The 17580-nt window shown below is 53.4% G+C and overlaps 1 protein-coding gene across 15 annotated transcripts in view; it reads left to right on the top strand.

Annotated features, from left to right (window-relative positions):
• EHMT1 (euchromatic histone lysine methyltransferase 1) overlaps window positions 1-17196 on the top strand; it is a 197031-nt gene extending 179835 nt beyond the window's left edge. For 13 of the 15 annotated variants that reach the window (XM_014828102.3, XM_014828101.3, XM_070518202.1 and 10 more), the window contains 4 exons: window positions 953-1039; window positions 1536-1614; window positions 15459-15634; window positions 15871-17196. In XM_014828102.3, coding sequence (XP_014683588.3) covers window positions 953-1039; window positions 1536-1614; window positions 15459-15634; window positions 15871-16048 — 520 coding nt within the window. In that variant the 3' untranslated portion in view covers window positions 16049-17196. Of the gene's footprint in view, window positions 1-952; window positions 1040-1535; window positions 1615-15458; window positions 15635-15770 lie in introns of all 15 variants that reach the window. The other 2 variants (XM_070518205.1, XM_014828104.3) reach the window with 1 other exon arrangement.
• The last annotated feature ends 384 nt before the right edge of the window (window positions 17197-17580 follow it).

Raw genomic sequence — 17580 nt, 5'->3', positions numbered from 1 at the left:
CTCCAGCCGTTGGGGCCACCGTGACTCTGTGTTAGTGCTCAGTCACTTTCTAAGTGCTCTGTGCTCTGTGTTTCTCTGACACGATGGGGTGGTGGCGTTCTGGTGTAAACCTTTTCAGGTTGTGTGGACTCTGTTGCTAAGTCACTCAGGGCAAGAGAGGCCCTTCCACAGCCCTCTCTTGGCAGGGCCCAGCATCCCCTGATGGCCCAGAACCAGACACTCAGTTCTGGTTATGAACCTACCCTCTATGAATGTGCCCGAGAGTTGAAAGAGCTCGGAGTCCCTCTGAGTCACGAGGGAAGGTCTGCGTACAGTGTCAGTAGCTGGACACCAGTGTTCACAGTATGAGGGTGTTCTTGTACCAGTGATTCTAGAGTGCTGGTGATCAGCCCACATTCTCCGTCCTCATGCCTGGCAGTGGGTCCTTTGGGTGTGAAGACAGACACGCTTGTCTCCCACAAGGGCCACTGGACACAGAAAGGGGCAGCCGGCATGCCCGTGGCTGGCGGGCCCTGCAAGAGTGCCCCATGCCTGCTCCGAGGGGCCAGCTTGGCTCCTGTGGCTGACCCACTGCTCAAGCTAACCTGCATCGTGGCCTGGAGCCAACAGAAGTGTTAGCCCCTTTGATCCTCATCACAACCCAGTGGCTCAGCCCACACTTGTCCCTGTGTTGCAGGTGAGAAAACTGAGGCACAGTGAGGATCAGGGGTTGTGTTCCACACGCTGACAATCAGGCTCTTTTCTGAGATCTCTCAGCTTCCTGAGGGCAAGTGCCTCAGCGCCTGCGGGGTTTCTCTGGGAGTCGCTGCTTCATGATGTGTGAAGACCTAAGGCATTTTCAGACATGGAAGCAGTATTTCCTGTCTCCTTTACTCCTGGCACTCATGTTGTAATCTGAGTGTGAGCTGGGTGTTGTGGAATGTGGCCCTAAGTTGCTGACCCTGTTTTCTAGGGCAAGGCTGCAGCTCTACCGGACACAGAACATGGGCTGGGGTGTGCGGTCCCTGCAAGACATCCCACTGGGCACCTTCGTCTGCGAGTAAGTGAGTGCCTGGGTCACCCAGGGCTGCCGGCTGCATCTCTCATTTTGGGGAAGGATGCAGCAGTGTGGGGTGAGTGCACACCTGCTGGGTGGGGCGCCCAGACTCACCCGGGAGGGGGCTGCCAAAGCCCTGGCCGCACCTGGGACCCACTGGGTGCCCCCGAAACCAAGCTCCCGCTGTCTTCAGTGCCCTTGCCACCTCTCTGGCTGTCTGCCTGCACTTACTCTCTCACCAGCTCACGGCTCGTTTAGGAAGATGTCCTTAGCCATCAGTGATTTTCAGGGGAGGATTGTTCTGGATCCCTGATCAGATGGGGAGGTTTCTGTGCCATCATCTTTTGGAGCCTAAAGTTAAATCCCACTTCACTCACGGGCAAAGTTCTCCAAAATGTTGGCCCCCGTTGTGTGAGCTTCGTCAGCTCCTGAGCACTTCATCCTGTAGTTGAGGGTGGCGACCTGCTGTCTTCACTCTCATCCGCTCTGCCCCCCACAGGTACGTCGGGGAGCTCATCTCTGACTCCGAAGCCGACGTTCGGGAAGAAGATTCTTACCTTTTCGATCTTGACAACAAGGTACCGTGTTTTGAGGGGTTGGTGCATAAAGAGCTGATTGCAGCTGCACAGCGTGGAAGTGTCTGTTCTGGTGGGGTCTGGGCTGGTAAGGGGGCTCACCCATCCCTGTTGAGTGTCTCCCACCATCCAGCACTGGCCTTGCTTCTGTGCTCAGGGCTCAGAGGGCATCTTCAGTTGGGACCCCTGACCTGGGAGGGCCCTGAGTTTGTGTAGCAAGCAGCTCCCCTCGTGTGGGAGCCTGGGGCCTCAGACACGTCACTCCAGCCCTCTGAACCCCAACTGCTCACCCCAGCTTAGAGCACACAGCCTCCACAGCCACCGAGAGGCTAGGGGTCTGTGTGTGTGTGGTGACCGAGGATGCAGGAGTGAGCCTTGAGTGAGGGGGTGGGGGATTGCACGCGTAGAGAGGGCGGTGCATTCCTCATGTCCCTGGCCACCCTGCTGGGTGCTGGGAGAGCAGCCAGGCTCCGGCCTTCATCCACTGCAGGACCCTGGTTTCCAGGGCGTTTCTGAGACCAACCGTCGTACATCGCGCTTTCTCTTAGTGTGGGTCCCACTGTTGCTCCTTAGTTCAGAAATTGCCTATTTAAGAACTTCCCAGAACTTCTCATCATGACCAGTGGGGGCGAGAGTAAGGTGGAGATGGGGAAAAGAGGATTCTCTCCTCTGTAGCAGCAGCCACAGACCTGAGTATCTGTCCCTGTAGGTGAGGGTGGAGCCAGGCAGACCCTCCTGCTGAGAACAGGGCCCTCCTGCCCCTGCAGTCACCTTCTGTGAGATCAGTGTTTGTGCTGAGGGCGCGTCACCAAGAGAAGCCTTCCTTCTGGGAGGTGGCAGTGCTCGGGCACCGCTCCACATGGGCAGACCTTCCCCACGGCGCCCCAGCGAGCCTGGCCTGGGTGTGCGTGTGCAGAGCTGCAAGCTCTGTCGGCCGTGGGGCGTCGTCTCCCACACTCCGCCTGCTCGGTCTTCTGCCTGTCCATGCCTGTTGAGCTGTTGGCTTCCACGGGTTTCTAGCAGCTCTGCCTGTTCTGGACAGAGGCCCTTCTGTGACATGTGTCTTGCAGAAATTGTCCCTCTGTGGCTTGTTTGTTCCTGGTGACGTCTTGTAATGAACAGAAGTTCTTATTTCTATCGTAGTCCAACTATCAGTCTTTTTCTACGTACCTTTAGGGTTTTTGTAACATCCTAAATAAGTTTTGTTAAAACCCAGGTCACAGAGGTGCTCACCTCTGCTGTTGCCGGAGTTGCACGTTTGGCTCACATTGATCTGTTAGCGTTTGCTCTGCCAGTCAAGCCTTGTTCTCGCCTGTGTCCATATCTGCTTGACTCAGCACCGTCTGTGGAAAAGACTGTCCTTTTCCTGGCACTCAACTCGGTGGCCCAGCATGTGCCTGGGCCTCTGCCCGCCTTGTCTGCTGACTGTCCTGGGCAAGCCACGTGTGTGCCTAGCCTGGTTGGCGTCCTCTTGCCGGCCATTCTTTAGGACCATCTTGCTCTTGGTCTCTTGCCGTTTCTGTGTGAGTTTTAAATTCGACTTGATGCATTCTACCAAACGCCTGCCGGGGTTTGATGGGGAGCGGTGAACTGTGAACCAGGCTGGGCTGTCGAGGCCACCACACCTCCTTTTCCAGTCCATGGACGTAGCCTGTCCCTCCCTGTGTTTAAGTCTTGAGTCACCCATGATGCTTCATGCTTCTCTGTGCTGTGATCTTGTGTATCTTGTTGGATTTTTTTTTTATCCAATAGGTTTTTGACATTTTTTTCTTTTTGGATTAACTTTATTGAGGTTAATTGACAAACAACAAACTTTTAAGTGTATATTGTTAGTTTTGACAGACCTGTTTACCGGTATAATCACCACAAGCAAGATAGGGAATGGTTCCATCACCCCCAACGTTTCCATCCTATTGGCCATGGAGATGCTTTCTGCCTCTGCAGGTGTTTACCTGCATTAGAGTTTCTGTCGGTGGGGTCAGAGTGCATGCCTCTGTGTCCACCTGGGTGGTGGTGTGTTGGTGGTTCACTCCTGTCTGTTGCCAAGTGGTGACCCGCTGATGGCTGTGCCACTCACCTGTCGATAAACCCAGCTGTTGCCATTTTTGCTGTTGCAAAGAAACCTGCTCTGAGTCCACGTAGACTTGTTTTTTGTGGATGTGTGTTTGCACTTAGGTAAATTCTGGGAATACAAGTGCTGCCATCTGCTAAGTGTGCGTGTAATAACTTTAAAAGAAACAGCCAGCAGTTTCCAAAGTCTTCGTGCCCTTTACATTGCCACCAGCAGTAAATGAGAATTCCCAACACCGTAATTTTAATTTTAATTCAGTTTAATTTAAATTGATGATTATTGATGGGAACATTTTGTCATGTGCTTATTGGTCTCCTTATATCTCCTTTTGTGAGGAAACTTAGAAATCATCGGTGCTGCCTCCCTGGGCTGGTGCCTTGTGAGTTGCAGAGCCTTCGTGTTCCTTGGCTCAGGCCTCGACAGACTTTGTGTGTTTCCTCCCAGCCTCTGTCCGTCAAGGAACAAAAAAATATTTTTGTTATTTAGTGTGTGTCCTAAGAAATGTTTGTCTACTGCAGGGTTGTGAAGATTGTCTCCATTCTCTAGAGTTTTTGTCTTTAGCTTTCACATTTAGATCCACGATCTCCTTTGAGCTGACTTTTGTGTCTGGTTTGAGATAAGACTCAAGGTTCACTTTTGTCCATGTGAATCCACACTTGTTCCAGCACTTTGATCTGTTTGCTGATGCTCAAATCTACACCACTCTCTCCTGATTACCATTGATTCAGAGTAAATTTTGAAACCAGGTAATGATGAGTCTTCAGACCCTGTTCTTTTTCAAAACCATTGTAGCTTTTCTGTGCTCTTTGCATTTTCATGTAAATTTCAGAACTGATGTGTCAATGCAAAAAGCGGCTGCTGGGGTTGGGATTGGGGTTGAGTCAAATCTGTTGATCCATTAGAGGTATTGGCACCTGCATAGCTCTAAGTCTTCTCGTCCTGGTGTCTGTCCCCAGGTCTCCGCTGAGTGGGGTCTTCTCGTCGTGGTGTCTGTCCGCAGGTCTCCACTGAGTGGGGTCTTCTCGTCCTGGTGTCTGTCCGCAGGTCTCCGCTGAGTGGGGTCTTCTCGTCCTGGTGTCTGTCTGCAGGTCTCCGCTGAGTGGGGTTAGGTCTGCAGGGCTCTGTAGCTTTCAGTGTATGGATCTTATTCAGATTCCCTTGAATTTTTTCCCAAGTATTTCATGCTTTTGTAAACAGTACTGCTGTTTTGTTTCATTTCCAGCTGTTTGTTGTCAATAAATGGAAACAATTGGTTTTTTCCATATTGACCTTGCTCAATTCACTTACTAATTCTAGTAGCTCTTTTGAAGCTTCTTCACAGTTTTTGTGCACGTGCTGTTGTCTGTGAGTGGGGACCGTCCTGCCCCTTCCTTACCTGTCCGTGTTTGTGCCTGGCTAGGGCCCCGTATTTGGTAGGAGGGCACGCGCTCGCCATGCTCTGTCACCCAGGACGAGTGCTTATCCTTTGACTGTGAAGTGCACCCTGCGCTTGGGCTTTTTATAGGTGCCGTTATGGAAGTGTCCTGGTTTGCTGAGTCTGTTTATCATTAGTTTTTTCAAAATTGGGTTTATTGAGGCATAATTTGCACGCAGTAAATCCATGCTTTTATGTGCACAGTTCGTTAGTGCTCTGTTGCTGCACCAGTTACCACAAGCCTGGTGGACGAAGCAGCACCGTCAGCGGCTGAGTCTGCGGCTGCTGCCCACACTCTGGGTGGAGCTCTCTGCTTGGGGCCCCCAGGCCGTCCAGCGTCACCAGGCCGTGCACTGTCTGTACCTCGGAGTTCAGGTTCCCAGGCTGTCTGGCGTTGCCAGGCCGTGTACTGTCTGGACCTGGGACCTGGAGTTCCTGAGGCTCATTGGTGGTGTCCAAACTCAGTTCTCTGCTGTGAGACTGTGGTCCCTGCTTTCTTGCTGGGTGCCAGCCGTGCACTCTCCCAGAGGCCCCATGGTTCCCTGCCTGGGGCCCACCACATGGCGCTGTACTTCTTGAAGGCCAGCAGGAGAATCTGTGTTGGAGCCTTACTCAGTGTGACGCAGTCACGGGGGTGACACCATGCTCTTTACTGTGTCGTCAGCGAGAAGCACTCACGGGTTGTCCCAGACTGAAGGGCTGGGGTTGTGTTCGAATTCTGCATTCCACTACATGTCAGTATGGACCAGCTCCCTGCCCTGTAGCCCCAAGGGTGCTTCCTGTCCTCTCAGCTTGCGACGCCCGGGTATCTTTCTGACCCTGCAGGGTTGCCTTTCCTGGCACGTCATGTAAGTGGAATCACACAGCATGTAGCCTTTTGTGTCTGGCGTCCTGCCCTCGCGCAGGGACTCTGAGGTTCCTCGAGTTGCTGCATATTTCAGCACAGTTATCCCTTGGTATCTGTGGGAGATTGGTTCCAGGACTCCCTCTAGGTTTCCCAAATCCACAGTGCTCAAGTCCCTTAGTTGGCCCTCCAGATCCGCAGGTTCCACATCTGTGGATTATAACCATAGCACGCACAGACTGGGGTTGGTTGACTCCGTGGGGATGAAGAGCTGACTCTTTGGTGGTTGTTGGGAGTCGTGCTCCATTGTGTGGATGCCCCTTGATTTGCTCATCAGTCCGCAGTTGCCAGGCGCTTGGGCCTGTTTTCGGTTGTTGGCAATTGATAAAGCTGCTGTAAACATTCATGTAAGGTTTTGGTGGGCGTGTCTTCATGTTGTTGCTGGGCCACGTGTAAGTGGTCTTCCGCTTTGTGAGGAAGAGCAGTGTCCTGAGGATTTTGCCAGCCGTTCTGGTTGGTTGTGGCAGGAGGGCCAGTCCAGTGCCAGCTGCTCCATGGTGGTGGGAAACAGGATTTCTGGTGCCGGGATATTTCGATGGTCTTTTAAGTGGTCTTTTTTCCCTAGCTTAATTGCTTGATATGTAGAAATATGGTTAGTTTTTTCAACTAACTTTAAACCTGTGACCTTCTAAACTCACTGACTAAATGTGACCTTTTATTTGTGAGCCTTTTGGTCTTCTGTGGATGTAGTTGTGTCATGAACAGATGGCCTTGCTTCCCATCCTTGTAGCCTTTGCTGCTCGTTCTCATACCCCCCTGGCCAGGCCACTGCTGCATGGGGTCAAGGGGGCAGCCGGCTGGCCTGTGCCCATCTTCTACCCTCTGGGAAGCTTCCAGAACCCTGTGCTTATGTGGGGTGCTGGCGCTCAGTTTTCTCGAAGTCCTATCCCTAGTTCACTAGGAGTTTCACGAATTGATGTTAAATTGTGTGTTTTTCTGAATCTGTTGAAGTAACCCTATGATTTTTCTCCTTGTTCTAGTACTGTGGTGAGTAGTCTGACTTCATGTGCCATTGTTCCTGGGTGTGTCATCCCGTGCACATCTTCGCCCTCGAGACTTCATTTGTGGGTGGGTCTGGACCCACCCACACAGCTGCTGTTCCCAGGGCCCTTCCCTGCCGTCTAGCGCCTGCAGTGCGCACCACTGTGGGTCCAACACTGGCTGCTGCTTCCTTATTTTCATTATGTTTTCCTCATCTCCTCATGTTCTCAATTAGTTTTCGTTCGGGTGCCAAACATTGTATTTGCAAACCTGTTTGAAGAAAGGCGTTGAGGCTTAGGATCCTCGTCCATCAGGGTCACTCCAGTCCATTTGCAGGAACTAAGATGATTCAGAGCTGTGCTGCAGCCCCTGGCCTCTGTTGATTCCATCTGACCTTTACCCTGGTGACCCTTGCGCCTGTGTGACATTTACCCCTGGGTGACCCTGGCCCCTAGCCCTGCAGTGCTGCTAAAAATGTCAATTTGTCTCTTGGCCACCCTGGGACTCAGCGGGTCCTCATGGAAGTGTGCCCCTGGGGCGGCCCTCATGGGCGGATTCCTGTGGAAGTGTGCCCCTGGGGCGGCCCTTGCAGGTGCGTCCTTGTGGAAGTGTGCTCCACAGCCAAGGAGGCCTCCGAGCTTCAGGCAGACCTGTTTTTTCTGTCTGTGTTTTTTAAAGATGCCCTCAGGCTTCCTGGATGTCCTCAGCAGACCCAGTTGGCGGGTTTCATCAGGGTCTGCGCTGGCCCTGCGTGCTCCTTGTAGCGGGTCAGCTGTGACTCTCGCCAGCGTCCTCTGACTGGGTCAGGCACGGGGTCGCTGCCCGAGGAAGGGGAAGGAAGGAGGTTTCCTGGTTACCCCCAAACCACCCCTGAGCAGTAGTGCTGGCTCTGTCCCACTCAGATAAGTTTCCAGGAACCAAGTCCGAGACAGACCACTCTTCACGCCCCGTGTACCTGCCTGGAGGAGCGGCTTTCTGTGTCCCAGTCCACTCAGACGACGCTTTTGTGGACGAGGCTGTGGACTCCACATCCGTTTGCTCATTAGCAGGCTCAGCAGGCATGAGCTGCTCTGTCCGACTGCTGTGCAAGTTTCTCTTTCCCTCAACTGAGCAGCTCCTGGATGCCTGCCAGCCCCCAGCCCAGACGTGGACTCTGTGCTCCTGTCGGGGCTGACCGGCACCAGCCCCCAGCCCCCTCACAGGGACGTCACGCCAGGGCCCTCCCTTTTCTCATATGCGGTTGCCCGTGGCTGCTCCCTCTGATTCCTTGCCTTCTCGTCTCTCTTCAGCCCAACCCTGCGGGGCTGTGCCCCCCGAGGGGTCCTGCAGCCTTCTTGCTGTTCACTCTGGGCCCTCGGCCCCCCGCCTGGAAGCATCTCTTCCTCACTCTGCTCCAGCCACTGCCTGGGCTGGGCATGCAGCTCCCCTTGCCCTCACTCCTGTGGCTTGTTTATTCTGGGCATGGAAGAAGCCACAAATAACCAGAGCTTCTCAGGGTCCACTCCAGCTCAGACCCATGTGTCCCTGAGTGTTGGTGTCTCAAAGTGACCGTATTGTGGGGCCTGTCTGCCCACACCTCGCTCCCTCCCTAACCACCATCTATGGCTTCAGGAAACTTCCTGGCTCTGCCTTCAAAATGTTTCCTGGATCTGACTATCCATCGCCATGCCGCCTGTCCTCTCCCCAGCCTGGACTGTCCCTGAGCTCCAGGTCTGCGCTTGGACCTCCGAGTCTGTCCCTCTCCTTGCTGTTCTGGAACCTTCTGAACATCCACCTGACATGCCTCTGTCCCTGCCTCCTTCAGGCTTTTGCCTGTCTTCCCTTGGTTAACACCCCCTGCCCCTTGGAGTTGTGGCGTGCAGGAGGGTGTTGCAGAGTCGCCGGGCACGGCATGGCTCCCTGCCATCGTACTTTCATCTCAGAACTAGGTGTAGGTGGCATCTCGATCAGAGACACTTGGAAAGAGCAGCAGATGCATGTGAAAGGACATGTTTTTAAAGACCTGAGCAGTGTTCATCATGAGAGGGATGCAGCATTCACGTGGAGACGCGTTAGCCGTGACCAGGCTGAGTGGCGGTCGGGTCTGGAGGAGCTGTTTGCTCCAAGAACAGGTGGCCCTCCTGCCCCTTCATTCCTGCACCCTCACCTCTGTAGGGTCTCTGAGCTGGGTGCAGGCAGGTGACCAGAAGCTCAGGACAAACCACATAAGAACGTTCCGGTGTGAAAGCCACTGTGCCTCAAATTCAATCCAGGAGTGGGCGCCCCAGGCAGAGGCCACAGGATGTGCAGGTGGCACGAGAGCCAGGGACCCGTGGGCAGAGGACACCTTTGTGGTCTGCACCCGAGGGGCACCTTGGACCCACAGCTTGTCCCTGGGGACCCCTAGTCTCAGTGTGGGGTGCGTGTCTGGCAGGGTCTGGCAGTCTTCACCCGGGACCAGGGCAGGGCGGGGTGCTACCTCCCATTACGGAGCCTCGGCCATCCTTGGTGGTGGGGTCAGCCCCCTGCACAGGCGTCTACAGGACTGAGCGCACTGCTGCCCCTGGCAGGAGGCGTCTCCTCTGAGGAGGTGGCCCCTTCCTGCCTCTCCTCCCCCTCCTTCTTCCTTCACTGTGTCAGGGGTTCTCCTGTGTTCACACGTCAACCTGCCTGCCACTGCACGGTCTCCTGTGCAGCCTCATTTCCTCCTCTCTTCTCTGATGCCCCTTTGGGCTTTCATTTAGTTAAAAAAAAAAGAGGGGCCAGCCCTGCTGGCCGAGTGGTTAAGTCCAGCACACTCCACTTCAGTGACCTGGGTTTGGTTCCCAGACACGAATCTACAGCACTCGTCAGCTGTGCTGTGGCAGGGACCCACATATTTTAAAATAGAGGAAGATTGGCACAGATGTAAGTTCAGTGCCAATCTTCCTCAGCAGGAAAAAAAAAAAGTGTTTCACTTCTCTCCACTTCCTCTAGTAAGTGCTTTGTCTTGCCTTTATGGGTAATTTCTTTTTTAATTTATACTTATGAAAATTTTCAAACACATAGAAAAGTAGGAAAAGTCAGTATAGTTGAGACCCTTACCCATCACCTAGATGTAACAATGGTCAGCATCTTGTTTTATTTGTTTTATCTGTTTTCTTGCTGATATTATGTAAAATTAATTACAAATGAGCTATTTCACCCTTAATTATTTCAGTATGCTCCTCTAAATAATTATATTTCTATCAACAATCACAACATCATTATCACTCTTAACAGGATTGACCACCATCTGACACAGTGTCATTATCACTCAAACAAGATTGACCACCATCTGACACAACGTCATCACCACACAAATGAGATTGACCATCATCTGACACAGCATCATTACCACCCAAATGAGATTGACCACCATCTGACATAGTGTCATTACCTCCCAAACAAGAGCGACCACCATCTGACACAGTGTCATTATGACCGAAACGAGATTGACTATCATCTGACACAAGATCATTATCACACATTGAGATTCACTGTCATCTAACAGTGTCATTATCACCCAAATGAGAGTGACAATCATCAGAAACAATGTCATCATCATACCCAACAAGATTGAACGTCATCTGACATAACGTCATTATCACACTTAACAAGATTGACCATCATGTGACATCTAGTTCATATTCACATTTCCCTCGTTTTCCCCAAACATCTTCACTGCTGGTTTGCCTAACCCGGGAGGTGTCAGAGAGAGCAGCTTGCTGTTGATGCTACATCCACACGTTTCTTCTCATCGAGAACCATGTTTCTAGCCCCTCAGGTGGACCCTGACTGAGAGACCAGCCGTTGTCCTGCAGAAATCCTGCCGTCTGGATTTGTTAGCATGTTCTCTCCTGGGTCACTTCTGTTGCTCTCTTTCCCGATATTTCCTGCAGACTGGGAGTGAGGGTGGAGCCTGGCCACATTCTCCTGGGTGATGCTATTGTGTCCCGTGAGGACCTAGAGGATAGTGTTCCCTGGTCAGCAGTAGGGTGAACCTCGGCTGTTTACCTTCTCCCCCATGTCTGGGCCTCAGTGAGTCGTGTGCTTCATTGGGTGTCGCATCATGCCTTCCACATTTAGTGACGAATTCTTCTGTATACAAAAAACGTTTCCCACCTGAACACGCCCCTTTGAGTCCCCTGTGGAAAGGCAGGGTGAGTGCCACGTGGCCGCCCCTTTGAGACCCCTGTGGAAAGGCAGGGTGAGTGCCGCGTGGCCGCCCCTTTGAGACCCCTGTGGAAAGGCAGGGTGAGTGCCACGTGGCCGCCCCTTTGAGACCCCTGTGGAAAGGCAGGGTGAGTGCCGCGTGGCCGCCCCTTTGAGACCCCTGTGGAAAGGCAGGGTGAGTGCCGCGTGGCCGCCCCTTTGAGACCCCTGTGGAAAGGCAGGGTGAGTGCCGCGTGGCCGCCCCTTTGAGACCCCTCTGGAAAGGCAGGGTGAGTGCCGCGTGGCCGCCCCTTTGAGACCCCTCTGGAAAGGCAGGGTGAGTGCTGTGTTGCTGCCCTTGGCTCCTCAGGTCTCAGGGTCACTTACTGGTGGTGAAGGACTTCTGGCCTTCATTCCCCTGTCTGTCTTTGTGTTGTTAGAACTCACAGCATTTGTGATTTTTATAGTCGGTGTTTTGATCCATTATCACCATTCTTCTTTTCTGAAGTTTTTTTAAACTAAGAAAATAAGTTGGGGACCAGCCCTGTGGCACAGCGTTTAAGTTTACACGTTCCACTTCGGTATCCTGGGCGCTGGTTTGAATCCTGGGCACCGACATGGCACCACCTTGCAAGCCATGCTGTGGCAGGCGTCCCACATATAAAGTAGAGGAAGATGGGCACAGATGTTAGGTCAGGGCCAGTCTTCCTCAAAAAAAAAAATTTATTTTTGATTTGCACCTGAGCTAACATCTGTTGCCAGTCTTCCTTTTTTTTTTTCCTTTTCTTCTTCTCCCCAAAGCCCCCCAGTACATAGTTGTATTTACTTTTAGTTGTAGATTCATCTGGTTGTGCTATGTAGGATGCTGCCTCAGCCTGGTCTGATGAGTGATGCCATGTCCGCGCCCAGGATCCGAACCAGTGAGACCCTGGGCTGCCAAAGCGCAGCACACAAACTTAACCACTCAGCCACGGGGCCGGCCCACCATTCTTCTTTTTGATGCTCAACTGTCCCATCTTTGGTCAGTGGGAGCCCGTTCAGCCCAGCTCTGTGTCCCTGGGCTTCGCTGTGATCCAGCCCCATGAGGTGGTCCCCTCGCTCATCTGGCCCAGGCTCGGCAGCAGCGCTTCTCTAAGGAGTCCCTGCTCCTCACAGTGGAGTGATTTGCACATGCCCACTCAGCATGCGGTTGCCCATGCCATCCGGCTGCCATTGGCTCTGGACTCAGTCTTTTTTTTTTTTTCTGGGAAAGATTCACTCTGAGCCAGCATCTGTTGCCAGCTGTCCTCACTCTCTCTTTTTTTTTTCCTCCCCAAAGCCCCAGTACGTAGTTGTGTATAGTTGTAAGTCCTTCCAGCTCGTCTATGTGAGCCGCCACCACAACACAGCTCCTGACCAGACGAGTGGTATGGTTCTGCACTTAGGAACCGAACCCAGGCCACCGAAGTGGAACACGCTAAACTTGAACCACTAGGCCATCAGGACTGGCTCTGGACTCATTCTGGAGAGGACAGGACTCTGGAGTAAAGGGACTTTTTCAAATGTGTTCTTGGTACTGTTTCCAATTCCAATTTATCATTACAGGGTTTTGCCTAACTTTCTTGATTTTATGCTTGTATCTCTTAGATATAATATATGCTTTTATCTTTTAGATTTATGGTTATATCTCTTAGAGTGAAAAATCTTGGCTCCTAACAACATTAAATAGTTTCATAATAATGTTACTAATATTGCTGCCAACAGCAGACAGCACCACAGCATTGAGCAACTAGACTGTGGCTCTTTGCTCAGAATGTGTCCGCTGAGGATTCCAGACTCTGCTCTGCCATCCTGGAAATGTCGTATCTCTCTGCATTTGTGTGACCAGTTTGATATGCAGTTATGTTCGTTTTGTTTTAGTTCATTTTAAATTCTAGGATTAAAAATTTTTTAATTATTTAAAATATTTACATGCTTTAAAAGTAAAAATTACCTATGAAGATTACACTCAGGAAGACTCCCCTGTCCTCGTTCTCTGTCATCCGTGACCTGCCCCAGGGCACCGTTCGTGGGAAGAGAGGAAGGTCTTTGCGCTTGTCTCATCTGCTTTCGAAAGAAGTCTTCCTGGAGTAGGAGGTGCCCCCGGCCACAGAGCTCGGGGTCACTGCCTCACTCGAGGACGCTGTCTCGCTCTTCCTGGGTGTGGCGTTCAGGGTGAGCTCAGCCTGTGGCTGGACGTCCGCCGTCCTTACAGGTCCCTGGGCGCTGCTTGCCCGTCCAGCAGTGGCTGTCACAGCCAGGGAATTTCCATGGTGTCTCCGGTCCATCCTTTCCTCTCATTTCTGGTTCTCGTGGACACCTCCCATTTCGCTGAGGCCATCATGTGCTGGCGGCAGGCCTCGTTTCCTTGGTAGGGCTCGCCCCCCTGGCCTTGAGTGCCCACCTGCTGGACGGCATCTGGCTCATCCCTGGCTGGCCTCCGCTGATTCTCTTTCTCTTCAGGATGCGTCCATTTTCCTGGTTCTTTGTGTGTTGTGTGTTTGGATTGTTAACGTGAATGTGTGGGATGACTCCAGTGTTTCTCCTCTGTGTGGTCTCCGCTGTTTCACGATCGCCTGAGGTCCTGGCTCCATCCACGTTGTCTCCCCTGGCTCGGGGTCAGGCAGACACTATGGACAGAGTTGGAGCCCCGCTCTCTTCTGCAGCCATGTTTCCAGCTGCTCTCTCCTGATTCTGCACACGAAGGTCATCCCTGTGGGTCCTCGGCCCTATGCTCTGTCCACGTGGGCTGGAGGCTGGCCTCAAGGCCGCCAGGCAGTCTTGCCCCTTGCCCAGGCTGAGCTTCCCCCAGAGTTTCCTTGTTACCTGCCAGTGCCTTCCTGTCACGGCTTCTCGTGTCCTTTCCAGTTTCAGAGTTGCCTTTGAGCGTGGGGTTGCCTGCAGATTTAGTTCATCACAGCCAGAGGCAGAGGCCAGAATGTGGCCTCGTGAGGGTTGGGACATCTGCAAGTCTTGGGGCTGCACTAGGAGGCAGGAGTGCTGGTCCGACCTGCTTGCCTTTGGTCTGGTGGGTCTGCCCTGGCGGGGTGCGAAGGATCAGAGATGACCCGCCTTGTCCAGACTAAATCCTTCATGGCAACTCGAGCTCTGAGCATCCTTTGGCCTCCTCAGTGCTTGTAATGACACTACCAGGTGTGGGTGGAGTGACTTCTGGGTGCCCGCCCTGTCCTCTGTGGGATGCACGTCCTGGAAAAGCCATCTGCTGCTCATCGTCCTGGCCTTTCCTCCCAGACCCTGCCTTTGATTTCTGTGGCTGTGTAGCAGGTCGCCACACACTCAGCGTGAGATGGCCCCTCGCGACTCCCCCTTGTAGGGGTCAGAAAACCCAGGGCCGGGCTCTCTGCTCAGGGCCCCACAGGCTGATGTCGTGCGCTCCGGGGAGAAGCTGCTTGCTGCTTGTTTGGGGGGTTGCGGGACTCAGCACCTTTCAGTCTAGGACGGGTGTCCTGTTTCCTTCCTGCTGCCGCAGGCCGCCGCATCCCTCTGACTTCAGGTCGGCAGCAGCTTGTCACACTCTGGGTCTTTCCAGAGGAAGTTGTGCTTTTAAGTTTTAAAGGCTCTTGTGGTTAGATCAGGACCCGGATAACCTCCCTTCTCACGGTTCGTGCAGGGTCCCTTCTCTGTGTGTCGCAACCACAGGTGTCATGCCAGGGAGGGTCTTGGGCCCTGGTCCTGGCTCCTGTCTGTGCCCGCCCGTCACCAGGATGTCCTAGGATTCGTGCTTCCTGGTTGTAACCATGCTCGGACAGTGCCGCAGACGTTGTTCTCTCAGTCCCCTCGTGAGCGGCCTAGCGGCCCTCAGCTCGAGTGCAGCTTCCTTCCCTCTGTCCATCCTGTCCAGTGTGTCCCGCATCTCCCAGCCCCTCCTGGGACCCTCTTCTCCGTCCATCACCAGGCCTCTGAGGAGCGGCACAGCCCCCTTGGCTGCCCGCTGCCCCATGGGCTTCCTGCAGCCCTGCCCCTGTCTCCTGATACTCATGGCCTCAGGGCCCTGGGAGGGGACAGTGCCGTGCGCCTGCATTGTTCCTGTTTGTGGTTGTCTTCACCACCTGACTGCAAGCCCCACAAGGGTGCCGTGTCCACTTTGGGCTCCCTCATCCTCGACCACCCCGGGGAGGGGGTGGAGTGGGCGGTGTCTGCCAGCAGCGCACAGCCTGCCCTGCGGAGCCCCAGGGGTGCAGTGGGGGTGTCGGCGCCCTGCCCTGTCTGGGGACGCGGCTCTGCCTGGTGGGGCTGCATTGCTGTGCTGTCCCCACTGCCTTCAGTGCGTACTGTCTCGCCTGCAGGACGGGGAGGTGTACTGCATTGATGCACGCTTCTACGGGAACGTCAGCCGCTTCATCAACCACCACTGCGAGCCCAACCTGGTGCCCGTGCGAGTGTTCATGTCACACCAGGACCTGCGCTTCCCCAGGATCGCCTTCTTCAGCACCCGCCTAATCGAGGCTGGGGAGCAGTTGGGGTAGGTGCCATTGTCCCCTCCCGGGCCCAGGCGCTCGTGCGACCTGGTTTTGGGACCAGGGTGAGCACTGCCTTCCGGGTCACACACATGTGCCCCTTGAAATGGGCCTATCCTCATGGTTTTCCCTTTTCTGCAGTCCTGACCTGGAACGTGCAGCTCAGATCGGGCAAGTTTAGCCAGCTCCCGGCAGCACAGCTGAGTTTGGACTCCTGCCCTTAGTTCTGCTCTCTCCCCAGGTTTGACTACGGGGAGCGCTTCTGGGACATCAAAGGCAAGCTGTTCAGCTGCCGGTGTGGCTCCCCCAAGTGCCGGCACTCCAGCACAGCCCTGGCCCAGCGGCAGGCCAGCGCTGCCCAGGTGGCCCAGGAGAACGGCCTGCCTGACACCAGCTCTTCCACCGCTGATCCTCTATGAGACACAGGCCACCATGGGGCGCCGAGGGCTGGATACTGTCCGCACTGCAATTTAGAGAGGAAAAGAGAAGTGCACGTGATGGCGGAGGGTCCTGCTCTGGGGCTAGAGGGTCTGAGCCGAGGCTACGAGGCCTGGCATGGCAGCCTGTGGGCAGGGGCAGGCGGTCCGGACCCCAGGCCTCTGACTGGGAGTAGACACTTTGGAGCACCCTGGGACTCCGCACTGGCGTGACCTTGTGAGTTTCTGATGGTGGTTTTGTTGTTTCCACGTTTCTCGTCTCCCCCCTGCTCTCCGTGGTTCCCACTCCACCACTGGGCTTGTTGGCAGCATCCTGTTGGCCCAGACTCCTCTGTGTGGCACCACGAAAGCCACTGTCACCCGCAAGCTGCTCCGTTAGACCTGCCCGTCCGCAGCCTGTGTGGCTGTGCCCGTTCCCACGCCACGCGGCACCGTCTCCACGGCGATCAGAGAGAAGTGGGGCCAAACCGCCATCACTTTGGAGGAAATGTGGGTTTGCTTTTTAAAGAAATCCTATATCTAGTCCTATGTATCAGACCTCTATTGTGCTTCTTTTTGAGGAAGCAGTTTGGTGGGTGCAGGAGGGCCACGGCCCATGGAGGACCCCGCACCAGCCCCGCCAGTGCAGCGACACTGGCACCTTCTGTCGATTTTTAAGCCACATGCTATGATGATGAATAAACTGATTTATTTTCTACCATTATTGAACATTAGGACAAACAGAAAATAAAAAACACAAAACACAGACAACGGTGCTGATTCTGGTGTGGTTTCTACTCACCATGTGAAATAAATATCAACTGTATAAAGAGAACAAAGTGATTTTAGAATAAAATGCAGGAGAACACTTTTTTAAATGTTAGTCTTGTAGTGAATAAATTTGCCATCACCTTTTGTGTGACGGCCTGGCAGGTCATATCCTTCTTTTTGGCATATACTTTTTTAAATACTGTAATTAGTGCAGTAACAGTGGGGTTTTTTTTGTGCGACTCTTCTAAAACATTCATAATGCAGTCATGTTTATTTTTTTCTGTTAAAATGTTTTTGACAGTTTTAAGAGCAGTCTTTTGGCTCAGACCATTTCTTGTTCTGTTTTCAATGAAATCAATAAAAAAAAGTACTTTAAATGAGGTTTTTTTATTATGATATCATGTTTCAAGTGGTTTCTGCAAAACGCCTACGTTTCCTGTGGGGCACAGTGCTCATGGGCTCACACGTGGCCCTGGGAACTAGTGGGCCCGGCCCAGCCCTGTGCCCCAAGTCTGAGCAAGGGGACCTGGAAGCACACACACACCCCAGACTTGTCCTTGAAGAGAGACCTGCACCCTCCCCAGGCAGGCATCAGGAGAGCCTTGCGTGTTGGCACGTGTGTGTGTGTATCCATGTGCGTGCACATATCTGTTATGCATGTGCATGCCTGTACGTGTGCATGCATGTGTCTATTATGTGTGTGCATGCCTGGGTACATGTGTGTGCGTGAATGTACATGCACATGTCTTTTATGTGTGTGCATG

This window comes from Equus asinus, chromosome 10 (assembly GCF_041296235.1).
Source record: "Equus asinus isolate D_3611 breed Donkey chromosome 10, EquAss-T2T_v2, whole genome shotgun sequence".
In the NCBI taxonomy this organism is placed as follows: Eukaryota; Metazoa; Chordata; class Mammalia; order Perissodactyla; family Equidae; genus Equus; species Equus asinus.
The sequence above is the reverse complement of the archived record's forward strand: the minus strand, read 5'-3'. Positions and strand labels throughout refer to the sequence as shown.